This window comes from Polyodon spathula, chromosome 1, assembly GCF_017654505.1.
Source record: "Polyodon spathula isolate WHYD16114869_AA chromosome 1, ASM1765450v1, whole genome shotgun sequence".
Classification (NCBI taxonomy): domain Eukaryota; kingdom Metazoa; phylum Chordata; class Actinopteri; order Acipenseriformes; family Polyodontidae; genus Polyodon; species Polyodon spathula.
Genome location: NC_054534.1, coordinates 37,789,803 through 37,807,922, shown reverse-complemented (window position 1 = coordinate 37,807,922; position 18,120 = coordinate 37,789,803). Strand labels below are relative to the sequence as shown.

At 36.4% G+C, this 18,120-nt stretch overlaps 2 protein-coding genes across 2 annotated transcripts; both read right to left on the bottom strand.

Moving 5' to 3' along the window:
- Nucleotides 1-323: 323 nt before the first annotated feature.
- On the bottom strand, nucleotides 324-6,688 carry rad1 (RAD1 homolog (S. pombe)). The gene is made up of 6 exons (XM_041254691.1): nucleotides 6,608-6,688; nucleotides 5,329-5,570; nucleotides 4,606-4,714; nucleotides 4,013-4,271; nucleotides 3,091-3,189; nucleotides 324-879 (listed from the first exon to the last, which is right to left on the bottom strand). The coding sequence occupies exons 2-6, from the start codon at nucleotides 5,521-5,523 to the stop codon at nucleotides 696-698; spliced, it is 846 nt and encodes a 281-aa protein (XP_041110625.1). The 5' UTR covers nucleotides 5,524-5,570; nucleotides 6,608-6,688; the 3' UTR covers nucleotides 324-695.
- Nucleotides 6,689-9,088: 2,400 nt separating this feature from the next.
- Nucleotides 9,089-18,018, bottom strand: ttc23 (tetratricopeptide repeat domain 23). Its single transcript, XM_041254681.1, has 12 exons — nucleotides 17,939-18,018; nucleotides 17,504-17,604; nucleotides 17,213-17,387; nucleotides 16,863-16,986; nucleotides 16,497-16,653; nucleotides 16,040-16,165; nucleotides 14,092-14,269; nucleotides 12,667-12,775; nucleotides 12,255-12,382; nucleotides 11,528-11,677; nucleotides 11,253-11,335; nucleotides 9,089-10,385 (listed from the first exon to the last, which is right to left on the bottom strand). Exons 2-12 carry the CDS (start codon nucleotides 17,566-17,568, stop codon nucleotides 10,337-10,339), a joined length of 1,344 nt encoding a protein of 447 aa, XP_041110615.1. The 5' UTR covers nucleotides 17,569-17,604; nucleotides 17,939-18,018; the 3' UTR covers nucleotides 9,089-10,336.
- Nucleotides 18,019-18,120: the final 102 nt, after the last annotated feature.

The following is an 18,120-nucleotide window of genomic DNA, read 5'->3' as shown; positions in this document are numbered from 1 at the left end:
GTCATGTCATAAAAATAAATAGTTATGAATAATTTGTTTGTTTTTAAAAAAAAAAGTAAACTTGAGGGAACATTCTTAAAGAACTTATGTGCACTTTTCTTAAATATTAACATTGCAGTTACATCCTTTTTTACTGTTGATGTCTCATGGCAAATGCATCCAAACATACGCATACAAATAAATTACTTCTCACAATTTTTGTCCAATTCATAAAATCTGAGAAAGTATATTTGGATGGCAAATGGCTGTAGAGTATGGGTAAAATAACAAACGGTTTACTTTGCGTTATTAGTATTAGGTGACTTGAATCATTTGATGTATTTTACTCAGTGTTACGCCTGTCTTGTCACAGTATTTGAGTTTTTATTTTCTCAAGGCACTAGACATAGTTTATCACTCCTGCATTTAAGGGACTCGGGTGAAATAATGAACACAGTCCTGAATTTCATACAAAAATAACTTTTAGTAAATCAAACACACATTGATAACAGAACAGGGATATGTACTTGCATGAACACTTGAATCAGTTAAAGTTAGTATATGAAATTGAACAGCTTTAATTATAAATTACTGTAAACTTAGAAATCCTGCAACAACTATTTAAAAGTAAACCTGATAAAAACCCAGAATACAGAACACTGTGATTAAAAAACAGAAGCATGGCTGAACAGTGCTCATCGTGTGTGTGGGTCTGGCTATTGCTCCTGTTCACCTACTTCCTCGTCGGGGCAACAAAAGTACTCAATAAAACAGATCTGTCCATCATCATTTCTGACCATGTACTGCAAAGAGAGAAATCCACGGTTGTCTGTCCTGATTGAGACTTTACAGGAAAGAGACAGGGCTTTAGTAGATGGTTTCAACAGTGACATTTTGTACCTGCAATGACAAGAGAAAACAGCAGATAAAAACACCCTTTCAAGGAATCCACTTTTAAAAAGCTAGACTTGGAGCATTAGTAAGGTGTTTTGTTTTGTTTTTTTTTTGTTTTTTTTGTTTTTTTAAAAGCAGAACAGCGCAATACCTCAGCATCCATCTACACTTCAAGCAAACAATCAAGTGTCAAAACTAGTTGAATGATTTTAGAGAATCTGACACTAAATCAGCTCACACTCTGTTTGAAGAGAAGTTACCAACACATCAGGAGAGCTAAAGTATACTACTACTGGTACCAACAATAATAATGCTGTTGCGTCTTCCACGATGTTCTACCAGGCTTAGGTCTAGACCAAATAAAAAATTTGACCCACCCGCTAATTGCAAATTAAAACCTGGTACTGAGGGCGTGTTTTTTGTTTGTCAGAAGGTTATTCCTTCTACCCCAAAAGGAACCCGCTATTAATACTGGGTTGGTAATTTGCGATTAGCGGGTGGGTCAAAGTTTTGATTTGGTCCAGGCCTTAGTTGACCTGTACAGTACCTACAATAACAGTTCAATAATACAAAAAGGACAATCAAAGAAACTAAGATCAAATATGAATTCTTAGCCTTTTTAGAATATATAGAAAAATAACTAGGAAAAAGCTAAAGGTTCTGTCTATACAAGATTTGTTCCTCTGCTATGGCAATTGCTCTTAGCGGATTTAAAAAAGCAAAACAAACATTTAAAAACCTTTCAAATAAAAGTAGATTTAAACAAAATAACTGATACAACCATATCTCTACTAATATATACAGTGTGTGTGCGTGTGTGTGTATATATATATATATATATCTCAATCCTAAATTAGCTTGGATTTAACCAATCACCTACAAAATCACACACCAAGTTAAGTGGCCTCCATCTATGTTAAATTTTAACGATTCAAATGACTCCAGGATAAATTCAGCAGTTCCTGTAGGTTCCCTCAGCTGGGTAGTGCATTTCAAAGCAAAGACAACCATAAGCACCAAGGCGTTTTCAAAAGAACTCCGGGACAAAGTTGTTGAAAGGCACAGATCGGAGGATGGGTATAAAAAAAAATATCAAAGGCCTTGAACATCCCTTGGAGCACAGTCAAGACGATTATTAAGAAGACCCTACCTAGATCAGACCGTCCCTCCAAACTGGATGACCGAGCAAGAAGAAGACTGATCAGAGAGGTTACCAAGAGGCCAATGGCAACTTTGCAAGAGCTACAAGCTTTAATGGCCAAGACACGACAATGACCCAAAGCACACAGCCAAACCTACACTGGAGTGGCTAAGGAACAAAAAGGTAAATGTCCTTGCGTGACCCAGTCAGACCCCCGACCTAAATCCAATCGAAAATTTGTGGCATGACTTGAACATTGCTGTCCATCAACGCTCCCCAAGGAACTTGACAGAGCTTGAACAGTTTTGTAAAGAAAAATGGTCAAATATTGCCAAATCTAGGTGTGCAAAGTTGGTAGAGACCTATCCCAACAGACTCACAGCTGTAATTGCCACCAAACATTAACTCACGGGGGTGGAGACTTATCCAATTATGATCTTTCAGTTTTACATTTTTAATATATATATTTTTTTCTCAATAAAAACATTTTTTCCCCATAACAGTGTGGAGTATGGTGTGTAGATAAGTGGAAAAAAACCCTTATTTAAACTCTGAGACACCGACACAACAAAATGTGACAAAAATTCAAGGGGGGTGTAGACTTTCTATAGGCACTGAGATATATATATAAGCAATTTGTTGGGATCAATATTTAGATCAATCTCGTATTTCCTTGGTCACATTTTTTCTTACACATTTCTTTACATTTATGTAATTTTCGATGTTTTTAAGTGGTCCTTTTCAGTTTCACTTATGGATTTATATAGTTTCAAACACAAAAACTAAAATGTGTTAACTAATTTGATCACAATATTATTTGGGCCAACTGTTTGATGAGTTTAACTGAAAAATGTTTGGATGTAATTCACTGGACCACTGTCCAATAAAAAAATGAATACCTAATGAGCGAAAGTATTGGATATCATAATTTTGGAGGATTCTGGGAAAGGCAATGTTGAATCAATCTGCAATCTGGGTGTACAGCGAAGCTACTCAAGGGTACAACAAGCCCACTTGAAGTTAGTACATTCCCTTCCTTGAGAGACTGTAAAAAGATGTGGGGCCACTGAACTGACCTGTTAGTCTGTGTCTGGGTGCACTGAAATACCTCCATCATGTCAGAGTCCTTGGGATAATCACAGTGGGCACTTCCAGAGTTTCCAAACGTAGACAATCTGCACCATGCAAATAAAATACAAATTAAAAACATAACAGATAATGCCTTTTAGCATATCACTAATCCCATATACTGTTATTAAAATATTATGTAACTATCCTCCCTGAATCATTGACAAATCAATGTATAATTAGGGCATCTGTTTTTTGGTCTTTCTCTTTATATATACTGTATGAAATGTATTGTTTTCAGTTACCTTCCAAAACGCTTGGCCACTGTTTTCTGTCAAAACTTGTATAGTAGTAACTCGACAGTACTTGAACACTTAAATTGTACCTTTTTTCCTTTGCTGTCTTCCACAACGAAACCCTTATGGTCACGGGCACATTCTTCTGGAGTTTTTGTGTGTAGGCATTTTTTTACATTTCACTACAATTTGCAATTCTGTTTTAAATCCTCTGTATCTTAACTGTAATACAGCTTTAAATCCTGCCAACAAGCCTCCATTTCTAATTGTAACTTCGTTTTAGATCTCGGAAGCAGAGTCTCCAATAGAAACGTAGTAATGTGCTGTCACTCAATAGTTGGTGTGTGTTTAAAGTATTGAGAACGAATCAATATTAGATACAAGTCAGGAAGGAGGGACATTGCCCAGCTGCATTGGGAAAGGTAATTTGGTTTTGGGTTTTTTTGTAGTAGGTTTTGGTTTAATGGGAAAGGGGTGGTCCAGTTTTTCTGGTGTTTCCCAGTGTTTATTGGCTATATACCGATTTCTTCGGGGGTGATTTATCAGGTTTTATTGGTTAAAACCAAAAATCAGAAGCCCTATGTATAATGATACAGAAAAAAAGGAGATCTGCTATGTTTTTAAACCTGCTTACCTGAAATAAGGTTTATCAGGGGACATTGTGATCTGCAGGACCTCACTAGTCATGTCCAACTCGGAAAATGCCTCCCGCAGGCTGTCGGACTGAAGGATCACTTTGTTGATGACATTTGTGCTGCAGAAATCAAAATCCAGTGTCTCTTCTGGTTCCTGAGTGTTGATTTTACACACTGTCACAACACCCCCTTCCTCTAGAAACAGCGTCAGGGGATAGCCATAGCCATTGTAGCACATCTTTAGGGCAGTCGTCACGCCTGTTGTAGAAATAAAGAAAAATAAAAATAAAGATTAATTCTTAAGATTTCGCCTCTGCAATTAATACGCTTGAGTTCCAATCCAAAAAGGAACTACAGTAAAAACAAGGTATGATCACTGGAATTAGTGAGTTTTTTTTTTTTTTTGTCAGTGTACTCATGTATTTTAACTAATGGTGCAAAAAACAAGATAGTTTTGTTTTAGGCAAATTCATACAAATAAATTAATTATTTGTGAGGGTACGTTATCATTTTGTCGAGACCACTTTACAGTAACTTTGTTGTCCTCATGTGGTTAATTTAGCAGGCTGAAAATGGACCTACTGTAACTCACCTGGGACAGCACCGCCACCAAAGATGGTCAGACAGTCTAAGAGGACAGTCAGGTTGATCCGGAACATGACAGAGTCCTCCTGAATGGAGAACTCCTGGAATATCTCTGCCTGAACACACACACACACACACACACATATATACAAAAACACCTCAATGTTCATCGATAAATGACCAATTCTGAATGGAACAGAAATGCCAAAATTTAGGGTTGACAAGCATTTATTTCCTGGCCTATGAAGTCACAGTTTTAGCGGTCATTAAAATGTACTGCCCACAATGTTATACAGACACATGGAGAGACACTTTCATACACACCAATATAGACCTTGATATTCTATATAGGGTGTACTAAAGCATATCTAGACAAAGTTATATGCAGTATATTTAAGTAAACACTGCATAACTGGAAACTGTAATTAACACCAAATACACATGAATTGTTTTGTTAAACTAAGCTGCACTATAAAATACTTCAATAATAACAGAAGCAACAAAAACGCTCTTCTATGATAAAAAATAAAACCCTTTTTCCGATATAATGTGGGTAAAGTCTTCAAATGTGGGGTGACAGCATTCTGAGTTACACAAAATAAACCATATCTATTATTAAAATATTTTGTAACTGCAGCGTTGCAGGATATGCTCATTGTTTTTCAGGTATGCTCATTTGGGTAATGGTCAATTTGTTCACATTTTATTGTTGTTAAACCATGCTACTTACCTGTATAAATGCATTGGCTTGCAAACACTTTGAGTCTTCAACTGTAACCTTTATGCCATTTGATGTGGCAAGAAAGGTGGCATGATCTTTAAACTGGATGGCTTTTAGGATGTTGGAGAGATTTCTGGCATTGTCAAGACTGGCAGTCAGCACATATTGATCTTCTCCTGCTTCAAGCTGTGTAGAAAGGGACATCTTATCTTACTGAAGCACGGGACAATCCATATAAATGGTATTATAATCTGAAAAATCAAAAGAACAGTCATATAATACCGTTTTAGGTAAATTAAAATACCTTTTTGTAAGCTGATGTATATGTGCCTCTTAATGTATCATCTATCACATATAATACTATGAATTTGAATATACAGTAGAACCTGTCATATCCGATTTAATTGTTTCCAATCGAATATGTAAACATATCTCTGAGGGTGTCGTTATACTACATTGTATTTGCTTTATTAACGTCGGGGTATCAAGGTGTCTAAACTCCCAAAGTACCGTACTCCACGCATACAACAAAAATCAGTGATACTCATTGCAAAATAAAGTATTTGATCATTTACAAAACGGCATTTCAAAACCAGTTCTTATCTTGCTTTTTCAGTCTATGCCAAAGAGTAATCCGTCGTTTGTTTTGCAGTGCGTGCCCGACACAGTAACAGCAACAAAATCCGTCTCACCACTCACACAAATACAAACTGGTTTATTGGGGGTCAGGGAAAAGATCCTGATTCAGTTTTAACTGTAATAATTATGTTACTCCCTTGCTTTCTTGTATCACACGTTGTTAAACTGCGCAGTTTGCTTTTACTTCAAGTGAATGTTAAACTGAATTCCCGAATGCACATTCAGAGATATATCAAGCATCAAGGTTTTTAACTTCCCCAAACCACACATGGTAATATTAAGGCTGCCAATCAATTGGGCAAACAAATAAATAGGTCACGCAAAGTTTAATGTTGAAAAGTTCAAACCGTTATTTTTATATTATTGGTTTTTAGCCTATTATTGCAATTGTTCTTTTGGCGTTTTCTAGTTAAATTCGACTACTTCAAGTTTCTAATTACAATTCTAGTGCAAGTTAAGTAATCAACACTTCACCTGCACTTGAATTGTAAGACGTTCTTGAAACCAGCATAAGAAATGCAGAACAGAAGCAAATATACCGACTATTTACACTTGTACACTCATACAATTTGTTAACAACCTAGTCGATAATATACGTGCATTTAAAATTAAACTATTTTACTGACAATAATCATTTTTGTAGCCTTACTTTTCAGTTAGAATTTGGGTTTAAACGCTACCGCCACTCCCTGTCTAATTTTCCTGACATAACACTCACATCACGTGACAGGCATACTTCCGTGGCACGTTGGCAATGAAGCGTCTGACAAACGTTTGCTCAGTTCAAATACGTGGCCTTGCGACTGTATTGAGGGTTTTCAATTGACGTCACCATAGCGCGACGCGGACATTCTGGCGGCTAATGCAAAACCGGTATCTTCAACACCACAATGTAATGTTTTTGCAACCACAAAGCACACTTCCCATCTCCAGTTACACGAATTGGAAAGATATAATGATAAGTGCCAGATACTGTATTTGGAAAATGTGATCCCTACTGTGCACCCCCGGTGAGCGAACACACTTTGACGTGATTTGTTGTGTAAACACCATTCTAGTTTTTTTTTTTTTCTTTTAAGAAAACTTATTCATGTAGCCTAAAGTTACATGTAGTTGAATGCACTTTTCATTATTGTGTATATAAATCTTATAAACTGATGATTCCTTGATTTCATATAAATATTTCTGTACAATTGGTTATATAGCTAAGCTAACTGACTATGTTACACTTAAACCTAAATACGTTATTATTATTATTATTATTATTATTATTATTATTAATAATAATAATAATAATAATAATAATAATAATAATAATAATAATAATCCATACATTTTTAAGTTGGTGATTCCCACATAAAATATTATTTTACCATTAACAAAATTATGCTAGTTATTATGCAAATTATTTTACTGAAATTCAATATGAAATCAACAAACCATCATCATTTATATGCATGTTTTATTGTGTATACAATAATATAAAAATTATGGCCCACATTTGGGACAGCAGAATACATCTGGAGCAACCTCAGTAGGATTCAAGTCAGGACTTTGACTGGGCCACTCAAGGACATTCACTTTCTAATTCTTAAGCCACTCCAGTGTAGCTTTGGCCTAGTGCTTTGGATCATTGTCCTGCTGAAAGGTGAATTTTCACCCCAGTTTTAAGTCTTTAGCAGACTGAAACAGGTTTTCCTCAAGTATTTGCCTGTACTTTGCTCCATTCATTTTTCCTTCAATCCTAACAAGCTTTCCAGTCCCTGCGAAGCATCCCTATAGCATGATGCTGCCACCACCATGCTTGACTGTAGGGATGGTGTTGACTGGGGGGTGTGCTGTGTTGGGTCTGCGCCAAACGTAACACTTGGCATTTAGACCAAAAAGCTCCAATTTGATCTTGTCTGACCACAACACCTTTTGCCTCATTTTTGCAGGATCACTCAGGTGCTTTGTTGCAAACTCCATGTGGGCTTTGAGATGGCTTATTTTTAGTAATGGTTTTCTTCTTGCCACCCTGCCATACAGGGTACTTTTGTGAAGTGTTGTGGATATTGTTGACTGATGTACATTTTCTCAGCCACTGAACTCTAGCTCTTTCAAAGTTGTCATTGTCCTCACTGTGGCATCCCTCACCAGTTTCCTCCTTCCCTGGCTGCTCAGTTTGGAGGGATGGCCTGATCTAGGCAGTGTCTGGGTGGTACAATGCACCTTCCATTTCTTGATGATTGAGTAAACTGCTCACAGGGATATTCAGAGACTTCAATGTTTTTTGTACCCTTCTCCAGATCTGTGCTTTTCAGTGACTTTATCCGACTTGCTTTGAAAGCTCCTTGGTTTTCATGGTTGAGTCTTTGCTTGAAATTCACTACCTGACCAAGGAACTTCACAGAGACAGGTGTTTTTATTCTGAAATCATGGGAACCACTAATATTGCACACAGACAGAGCCCATTCAACTAATTGTATGGCTTGTTAAGGTAATTTTGTGCACCTAAATTAATTTAGGTTTGCCACAGGAAAGGGTTTGAATACTTATGCAATCATGACTTTTCCATTTTTATTTCATATTAATTATCTGTTTACTTCTTGCTTTTTGTTTCTGCTTTGAGTGTGTGGAGTAGGTTGTTTATATAACACATATTAATTCTTACTTCAAAGTGTCATGACTGCAAGCTTTAAAGCAACAAAAAACAAAAAACTGAAAACTGTGAGAGGGTCTGAATACTTTTGCAAGGCACTGTGTGTGTGTGTGTGTGTGTGTATATTATATATATATATATATATATATATATTATCCCCAGCGACTGTAAAATATCATATAGATATATAGACATATTGTGTCCATTTCTTGTGTCCTCAATTTTTCATATTTAACGCTGTCAGGCAGGTCTCAAAACAGTCTGAGTTATTTAATATATGAACACAAAAGTCTATGTAACCGTATAAATCATACATAACTTGATTTTCAGATACATTGGCATTGCGATCCAATAATGATTATATATATATATATATATATATATATATATATATATATATATATATATATATATATTAATACAAAACAGTTTTGTCAAAAACCCCACGTAATAAGGTGATAAATATAGTATTGGGTCAGAAATAAATAAAAAAAAAAAATACAAGACCAGCAAGACAGGGTAATTTGAACAATATGAAAAACAGAAGCAGAACCCTTTTAATGAAAAACTGTCACATCTCTAGATTCAGCAATATTTGACCTTTAAATTCATCCCTTGGCTCAGAGATGTTTAAAGTAAGAAATGTTTGATAGGGCAACTGTAGAAAATGAATGATGAAATGAAACTTCATCATCTTCTAAAACCCTGTCTCAGCTAGCTCTGGTCCCCTCTACTCACTGTTTCAGTCAATTAATTTAAGCATATAATGTATGGCACCGCAGCCTTCCGCATTCTGTGCTGCACATTACATGCCATGTTAATCTTTGGAGTCAGATGGGGTAATAACCAGGAGCAGGAAGGGAATATATAAAGAACTGGCTTAGAAATTAGTTGTAAAACATTTTTTGAAAGAAAATGTCCAATTAAAACATTAAGAATTTTGCAGTTAGTTTCTATTTTCACAGAATGGTCCTGCAGGATGGTCTCACTTCAGGATCAGTTGAGGCATTGTCTTGGGGGTTTTCAAACAGCTAGAGTGAGATATATTTTTTACATTAGCTTTCCAGATACAAAGGGAACACTGCAGGCTCTGACCACTTTTACACGTCTAAAGTAAAGTCTGCTGCTTACTGAGGGACATCTGGAAAAAAAATGTCTGTGCTTTTCACGCTGATTTTTAATGAAAAAAACGCTGACACCATTTGAAACCCTTTTCAGAAAACAATTTGGTTATAGTATTATATAAAACACATTTCACAGTCATAAACAACAGATGCTGAAACAGTCTAGGCACACTTCCGCTTTTACATGTGAGAATTCCACAAAAACACATGCTGGATGTAATGCTGCCAGCCTTGGCTGAGGATCTACAGACTGCAACACTGTCTTGTGCGCTCCATGGGCAAGGGTGGAGATTCGGTTGGGGCTAGTTTGCCTCATCACGCTTCATCCACCACTAATGGCCATGTCCAGGCTGGGTCCCTCCTCCAAGTTTCTCTTCATAGGTATTGGTTACACCCTTGAAGGGTTGTAGCTCTGACACAATGGTCATTTCAAATCGATACAGTTCTCTAAACATGTCCTTAATGCACTTGTATCCACATACATAGTAATGACAGCTATTAAGTTTGATAATCAACAACATTTTCTTTTCTTATATATATATGTGGGATTGGTGAATCTGAAAAGTTTTTAAAAAATAATCTGCCATTTCCAGTGATCATTATGGGTCCTTGTTCAATTCTGATTGTATGTTGCTCTGTTGTTTGTGCTTACAGCTGGAGACCTTAGGATAAACAAAATAATAAGAAAGCATTTATCATGATTCATGAATAAACTAGCCAGTTTACAAACATATTGAATCTATAACTCAGATTTTGTTAAGATGTGTAAATATCTTATAAACAAAGAACATTTGTTATGAATGTAACCACATTTAAGTTTTCCAATACTTAGGACCAAATGTGGCATTGTAATTACTTTAAAAGACAAAGATACACTAAAGAGATGCAGGGCCCGATTAACCCTTTGTGGGCCGCAATTTTCATGTGTTCTATTTACTTTCTACTTTATTCAGATAAGATAGGAATAGCCTATTTAACCATTTTATTGAATCAGCAAAGTTGAACAGTGTAATATTGAATTAATGGAGATAATTGAGAATTTGATGTATAAATTACATAGGCCTAATAGATTTTCGGCATGCCTTTGTTGTTGCAAAAGATTATTTTTAACTGGATAAGTCTAAGGAGTTTATCATCTCAGGTTCAATGCATAACAGAGTAAGGCTATAAAGTCTTTCTTCAACCACTGAAGCACATAAAGCATGTTTTGTGAAAAAGACCTTTTATCAAGTCAAAAACATAAGAAGCGCAAATTAATAGTAAGCTGGGGGTTTTTTTGTGGTTTTTTTTGGTTTTATTTATTTTTCCGAAACAAAAAAATCAATAAAAGAATTATAAATGAATATCAGATTTCAGTCAGCTATTAGGTTACTGACGCGACCATTGTTAATCTACCACTTAAGAGATGCACACACCGTTAAACATCTTGATTTTCCCCAGAGTCCCCTTCTTGTAATCATTTTCACAGTATTCAGATGTTACTGTTATTAAATTCTTTTGGAACCAATACACATTTGTTGGATACTCACTTTTGTAACATGTCCAGCATTTGTTGAGTCCGTCTTGTTTTTTTGTGCTGACTCCCACACAATACCATCTGAATTTCTAGACACTGTAATGAAAATAACAAGGCCCCTGATCACAAGTGTGTGCTGTGAAAAGATAATCAGGTAAACTGGGCTGCACATTCTATATATAATGATGTATTAAAAACATTGGCTTCTGCTACATTAATCATAATTTGGGATAAATTAGTATAACAATGATTTAAAATTCCTGAAACCTCCCATCCTATATGCTTTACCTTTCTGAGGAGTTTGTATGCTTTTTTTACTTCCCCTCCTGCAAGTGCAATGCTGCCCATGACACTATAGGTTTCAGCCATGGAATCACTGTAGTCACCAAAAGCTTCTTTCCTGGACTGTAATGTACTTCTTAATAGTTCATAAGACTCCTATAAATGTTGAAAAAAAAGTACAACATTAAAATTGCTTTTTTTACTTTAAAAGGCACTGAACTGCCAGACAGTATAAACACAGCTGTTAAAATGTTCAGTTTCATTATTTACAGTCTGGAAGGGTTTATAAACATTTCTAAAGGATTTCACTGTTCAACATTTTTCTTAACATAGTAAAACTTAGGTCATTACACTTTGTGCTTTAAAAGAAAAAATTATTATCTATTTTAGTGCAAGAGCAGTGACAGATATAGTCGCCTCTGAAAAAAGCAGAGTTGATTTGATTAGCTGCACCACTGAAAAGAGAGGAAGTGTGAAAACTAGTGTTACCAAAGATTACTTCAGCTTGCCTTTGATTTTACTGTTAAAAAAGACACATAGCACAGCCTTGTGGGTATGCTCTTAATGAATGCATGTCAATATCAAAACATTGGTACCAAATGACAATAGGTCAGCGGCACACAGCTGTTTGTAGTATGGATTATTTTACATTTATTATCTAAGATTCTCACAAATGCACCAACTGTATGTGATGTACGTTAACTCATAAGGCAATACAAATAAATCAGATTACCTCCTGCCTTCCTGTTTGAATCAGCCAGTTACTGTAACCATCCACCGAATACATAGTTTGTGGATTTTCTGGACCCAGCACCGACTGATATGTACTTATACTTTCATTAAAATACTGTTCTGCAGCCTCTAGGGGACAAATCAGAATGTGAAATTAATATTTATAAAGTAGTGCACACGCTTATGGTACTGACAGTCCTTATAATCTTGAAAGTATTTTTAAAATTTGTATAAAATCAACAGTAAAATGATCAGATTTTACTGAAATACAATCCAAAAGCCCTCGCTCAAGTGGTTATCAGCAAATGCTATTTACAGTTTTATGTCACCATGTTTAAAAAGTGTTTCTGGAAGCATGAATTTCCCCAGCAGTCTGATATTGATTTATAAGCAGATAATGTGAAGATCCTTACTATTGTATTCTTTTTTTCCAGCGGCAACATAGCCAGTTGCCAGCACTAATGCTGCTTGAGCTGCTTCAGTACTGTCCTTCTTGAAAAGGGCTACAGCCATTGAGTAAGCCTGAAGGCAAATACAAAGAAGTAGATGTAAGGATACATGCAAAGTGATTTGCAAGTACAAAACCCCATAATGCTGCTGTAAATCGTGTTTAGCCGCTGTAAAGTCAGTGATTTTACCGGCCACTAAAAATGCAGTGTATGTAAAGAATGGTGTTCACCTGGCGTTCTGCACCAGCTGTCAAATTTGCACTTTGCCAGTTATATTAACTATATTGAAATGCATTCAAATGAAGAAAAGAGCATGGAATTGGGCGGGATATGGATATAAAGTGGGCGCATTACAATTGCTGACCCTCAATGCAAGCCATTGCAGAAGCGAGTAACTAAGAGCTGTATAAAAGCACACATCTGCAGAGACTTGTCATTGGCCTCAGGGTGGCTGCTGCGGTTCACTTCCTGATGCAGCGACACTTGGCTCTTGTTGAGGAGAGGCAGGAACATGTTCTGAGGAGAAGGGCAAGACGAAGAAGACCCTGCATATTCAATCCCAGGGTCACTTTGTTTGGAATGTCAGAGTATGTTGCTAAAGCGTTATTGTCTCACTCCGCAGGTCATCCTAGACCTAATAACTGAACTGAGGGATGAGCTAGACCCCAGCGTCAATCTAGGGACTGCTATCCCTGCCCATGTGAAAGTGCTTTGTTCTCGCACTATTTAGCCTCTGGATCCTTTCAGACCACAGTTGGGATGTCTGGAGGAATAGCCCAATCCACCTTTTCCAGAATACTAGACAAATTTCTGGATGTCATGCTAAAAAGGTCAGGCCAATACATATAATTTATTAAGGATACTACCATAACTGATGTTGGCTGAGGCTTTTCCAAACAATTCCTAACCTCAGCTGTAAGGACTCTCAGCTCCTTCTCACAAAACTTTTCTGCACACTGCGGACTTTGCTGCCCTTCCAGTATTATTTTTTGTTTGTACTTTCATGTTCCGCAGATCTCATACAGCACCTGCTGCTCCCTGTACAAGTGTGGCCACTAAATAGACCGATATGCTCACTGAGACCCTCATTATCATAACTGCGGATCATTATTTGTGCGTGTTGAGTAATTTCCATTGCTCATAAGCTTACATAGGGCGCAGTACAAAATAATTGCCTGTCCGCAATGCAATTAGAATTTTGCATGTGCAAGTATTTGCACTGCGCCTGTACTTACACATACCCCAAATAATGCAAAGTGTACAGATCAGCAGGTAACGAGCAGGTAGTTTCATCAAAAGAAAAAAAAACCCTTGCATAATATATTGAGAAAGGGTATTATTCACACTTTTATAAGCAATTCAAATGGAGAGCATGTGCTCTTCCTGTACCTGAAGTAGGTGCTCTATGGCCTCTTCATGTCGGACTCTCATCTGCTCAGCTTTTGCCATTTCCTGGTAAATCTTAATTAGTTCTGGGCTGTCCTGCCCTTGATTGGCATTCACATGAGCAGCAGCTTTTTCAAAGAACACTACAGCCGAGGCTGGTTTGTTCTGTAAAATGGAAACCCTACAGGGCAAAAAGTCAATTAAAAAGATGCTGTGCCTCTTATCACTGAATATGTACTGTGCCTTTGTTGTAACAGGATCCCAAGTGACAAAAACACAATGTATTCAATTACTTAAAACATGTTCACTGATATGTTCCTTCTACTTTCCTGGTAGGGTTCCTGGGAGGAACAGACACAACCAAAGATTGACACATTAGGACAATCCATCATTTCCATAAACAACCTGCACATTAATCCACAAATATGTTCAATAGTTATCCAAAACATGCACGTTATAATAGTCTAAACAGCAACGGATGTCATGGCACTACCCTAAAAGTGAGAAACACATGGTTTCCCCCATACTTTTAATGTACTTAGTAATAGAAAGGTCAATAAATCTCTCCTGGGGAAAGGGTGGCAGTACAAATCATTACAATAGATACACTGGTCCCTATTTTTCACTGTGCTGAAACGATATGGCTTAATACATTAGTAGTGATGCTAAAGAATGGTGCTATAATCACATGTTCTGTAATTGCACACAAAGAAAATCGAGTGCATGGTATCCATTGGTCTCAGTGCATTTACAGTACAGCACAGAGCCAATTATCCAGACTAATCGATTTGTATGGATAATCGAACAGGTAGTAGTAACAATTACTGTACCTTTAATAATGTACAAAATAAAGTTAACATACACAGGTACTTCGTAAACAAATACCCACTGATGATATATAGCTGGTAACCTATGTTATCACAATAAGCACACACAATTACAAAGCTTTACAAATCTTTAAATTAATGCAATTTGGTAAAACTTTAACGTCTACAGTTAAGGTAATGAAATACTGTAAACGAACCATATACCAAACTTTGAAAATCATCAAAGAATACAATTCAGTACAACTTTGACAAATTACAGAACTTCAGGAATCAAGAAAATGTTTCTATACTTTGAAACTTGCTGTTAAGGCACTGCAATAACGTGCAATTGAAATCAATAAAATAAAAGTTCTTAGTTGCTTAATAACATAGACAGGATCTCCAGCCTTTACTGATGAAATAGAAGAATAATGAAGAACGAGGTGACTGTTTTAATTTGCCTAACTGCAACAACTTAAAGCACGCAACGCTCCATCTAAGGTTTTGACAGTCTGAATAATTCTGTAACTTTCATTTGCCTCCGTCTGCTATTCCTTTTTTTGGCAGCTAAATCTAGTAGCCATTTTAGCAGCAGAAGCTGTGTGCGTAATACACCACACATAATTCATCACGATTACAGGTGTGTTCAGTTGATTATACAGTACGATTGATCAAAGATCAGATAATTGACTCTACTGTATTTTGTGATGTGTGTTACTCATTTATATCTGTAAAACATTTGTATATATAAAGCTCATTAAGCAAAATTAACTTTGTCTATTTAATAGTACAGTAGCAAGACACACCAATAACTAGACTATATAATCAATTGCAAAAGAAATGGAATCTCTTTGCCATTCCACTTATTGGGATTTCAAATCTTGTTATCTTGCTATAACATGACACAACAAAGCTTGGATAAACAAACATCAAAAAAGGTCGCTGTGCCAAATGGACAATTCAGTTGAAGTCAGACAGAGGGGAATCAGCACGTAACTGACTTTTATACTAAAATCCAGGGCCTTAAAAAAGGAAAGACCTAAACACATAATAGTTAAAAGAATGCATCTAGTGTCTTCCTTGACTCATCTCTCATCTTACCTACTAGGTACTGGTTAGGTTTATTGAGAGTGGAATAACATTACCTGCCCAGAGCCTCTGCTAGATCTTTTTCTGAGACTCGTTGTGACCTATCCTCAGTTCTGTTCAGTCGCTGCAACTCCTCCATGATCTTCTCAGTTTTCTGCAGATTACGATGAGCTTCCTGCACAGTGCTGCAGTCAAGGTGTGAAACCCGAGTTCATAATGAAGACAGCCTAGCTAAACTTAACTTGGTGGCCCACTGTCTGTTATTACAGTCACAGTTTATATAAAGCCAACAAACACTCAAATGTTCAATCTTTATCTTGATATAATAAAACCGCTCAAGTACAGACATGTTTTAGTTTTTGTCTGTTTTAATTAACATCATCAATATAATATGGCTATAGTTTTTACAGTAAGGTTTGTTAATCTGTAAAGTAATGCTCATTTTCTAAGAACTGAAATAATTATATGCGTGGTTAATTCTCATAGTATTGCAGTATCAGAAAAAAAGGATATTTTTTCTGGATGAGGTGAGCCATCCCCAGACTGTAGTACGTGGTTATTAATGTGTTCAGCAGTTCTTTCTTTTCCATTTCAGGACCTGGGAAATCTACTCCACCTAGCATAATATCTCTGGCTGACTCGGCATGCTGCAGTGCCTGGGCAGGAAGTCCTATATTTACAAGATACAACAGTATACATAAAGCATTCTTATTATAGGAAAGGCTTTCAAAATAATGCGAAAGTAATACCACCTAATGTAAATAGCATCCAAAATTGATTGATGTACATGGATTTTACAGGGGTGCAGAAGTACTGTAAGCTTCTATTCCAGCTATTCTTTCAAGACAATAAGGTATGACAAGTTTCAGCTGTACATACCCTGAAGTTTCAAGTATCCATGAGCAACATTAGCAATTGACTCAGCAAGCCGCCAGTGTCCATCCCCATACACTAGCCTGGACAAAGCTACACATCGTATCAGCTCATTCATGGCTCTTGGGACCTAACAAGAAACAGGTAATATATAACAAACTATAACAAATTATAATCGAATTAATCGGACAGTATTGTTAAAAAATGTTAGTGATGTATTTAAATGATTTACAATGCATAACATGCCCTTTGCATTGTGATTTTATCTTTGTCTTGAGTTGCATTACAGACATTGTGTTTGTAATATTTATAAGGGGCTGCTGTTATAAATCTGAATAGATGGCATGTTTAAATACCTCTTTATTTTGAATAAACTCTTCAGCCATAGCTTGAGCTATCAGAAGTTTCTCCTCTGGGGTGGGTCCATGTGCCCACGTATTCTGGAGTGCTTCTTGAAGACTTCGTGTTGATATGTTGCCTTGACTGGATCTTTCAGTAAGGATACTACCACTGTGACTATTTTCTTCCTGCCTGTAAAATGTAGGCACAGTTGCAAGATAATAAAACAAACACATACTTATTTGTAAATGTAGGCCTTCATACAGTATACTATTTTATTCTGAATAGTCACTGAACAAAAAATGTACCTGTGCACTTCCAAGTCGGATATATCCCAAGAACCAGTTGGGATTCGAATAGGGGCTGTCTGCATCCTTCTGGCGGGAAGATCAGGATATACCAGCAAATCCTATAGTTGTAAAATACTATTAGAAATACGGGCTACAGATGTCTTTAGATTAATATGATAACTGTAGGTCATACGATAATCACCTTCTACAAACGTGATATTCTATTGTTTTCAGTATTCCAACAAACCTGTACCTAATCTTTTAATTAAACTATTAATATCATATTTAGTATGAAAGTCATGCCCATGCAAATGATATTTCGCATACAAAATAACGATCAAAATGCAAATTCTAAAACAAAAACACCTTTCCTGATTCGACACTTGAATACATTAGTTAAATCACATGTGCGCTCCAAATCGTATTTAACGATTAATTTAAACAAAATACTACCTTAAACTTTTAAGCTCCAGCTGCCTCGTATTGTTTTGCTTCCGTAGTATGAAGTCAGCCTTCCCCCTCGCTTCTTGTTTCAACATGTTGAAACGCTACTCATGTTGCCAGAGCAACAGCTGGATAAACACAATTCAGACTCAAGGGCAACAACGTTACTGTCCTCGGGTCGTGCAATGGAA

What these genes read in the sequence shown, in the direction of transcription:
- ttc23 (XM_041254681.1), bottom strand. Translation starts at nt 17,568, where the DNA reads ATGCAGACAGCCCCTATTCGAATCCCAACTGGTTCTTGGGATATATCC. An exon ending in CCATAGAGCACCTACTTCAG is followed by an intron (nt 12,776 to 14,091) that starts GTACAGGAAGAG and finishes ATTTGCCTTCAG; the next exon opens with GCTTACTCAATGGCTGTAGC. An exon ending in TTCAAACAGGAAGGCAGGAG is followed by an intron (nt 11,678 to 12,254) that starts GTAATCTGATTT and finishes CAACATTTATAG; the next exon opens with GAGTCTTATGAACTATTAAG.
- rad1 (XM_041254691.1), bottom strand. Translation starts at nt 5,523, where the DNA reads ATGTCCCTTTCTACACAGCTTGAAGCAGGAGAAGATCAATATGTGCTG. An exon ending in AAGCCAATGCATTTATACAG is followed by an intron (nt 4,715 to 5,328) that starts GTAAGTAGCATG and finishes GTGTGTGTTCAG; the next exon opens with GCAGAGATATTCCAGGAGTT. An exon ending in TGGTGGCGGTGCTGTCCCAG is followed by an intron (nt 4,272 to 4,605) that starts GTGAGTTACAGT and finishes TTTCTACAACAG; the next exon opens with GCGTGACGACTGCCCTAAAG.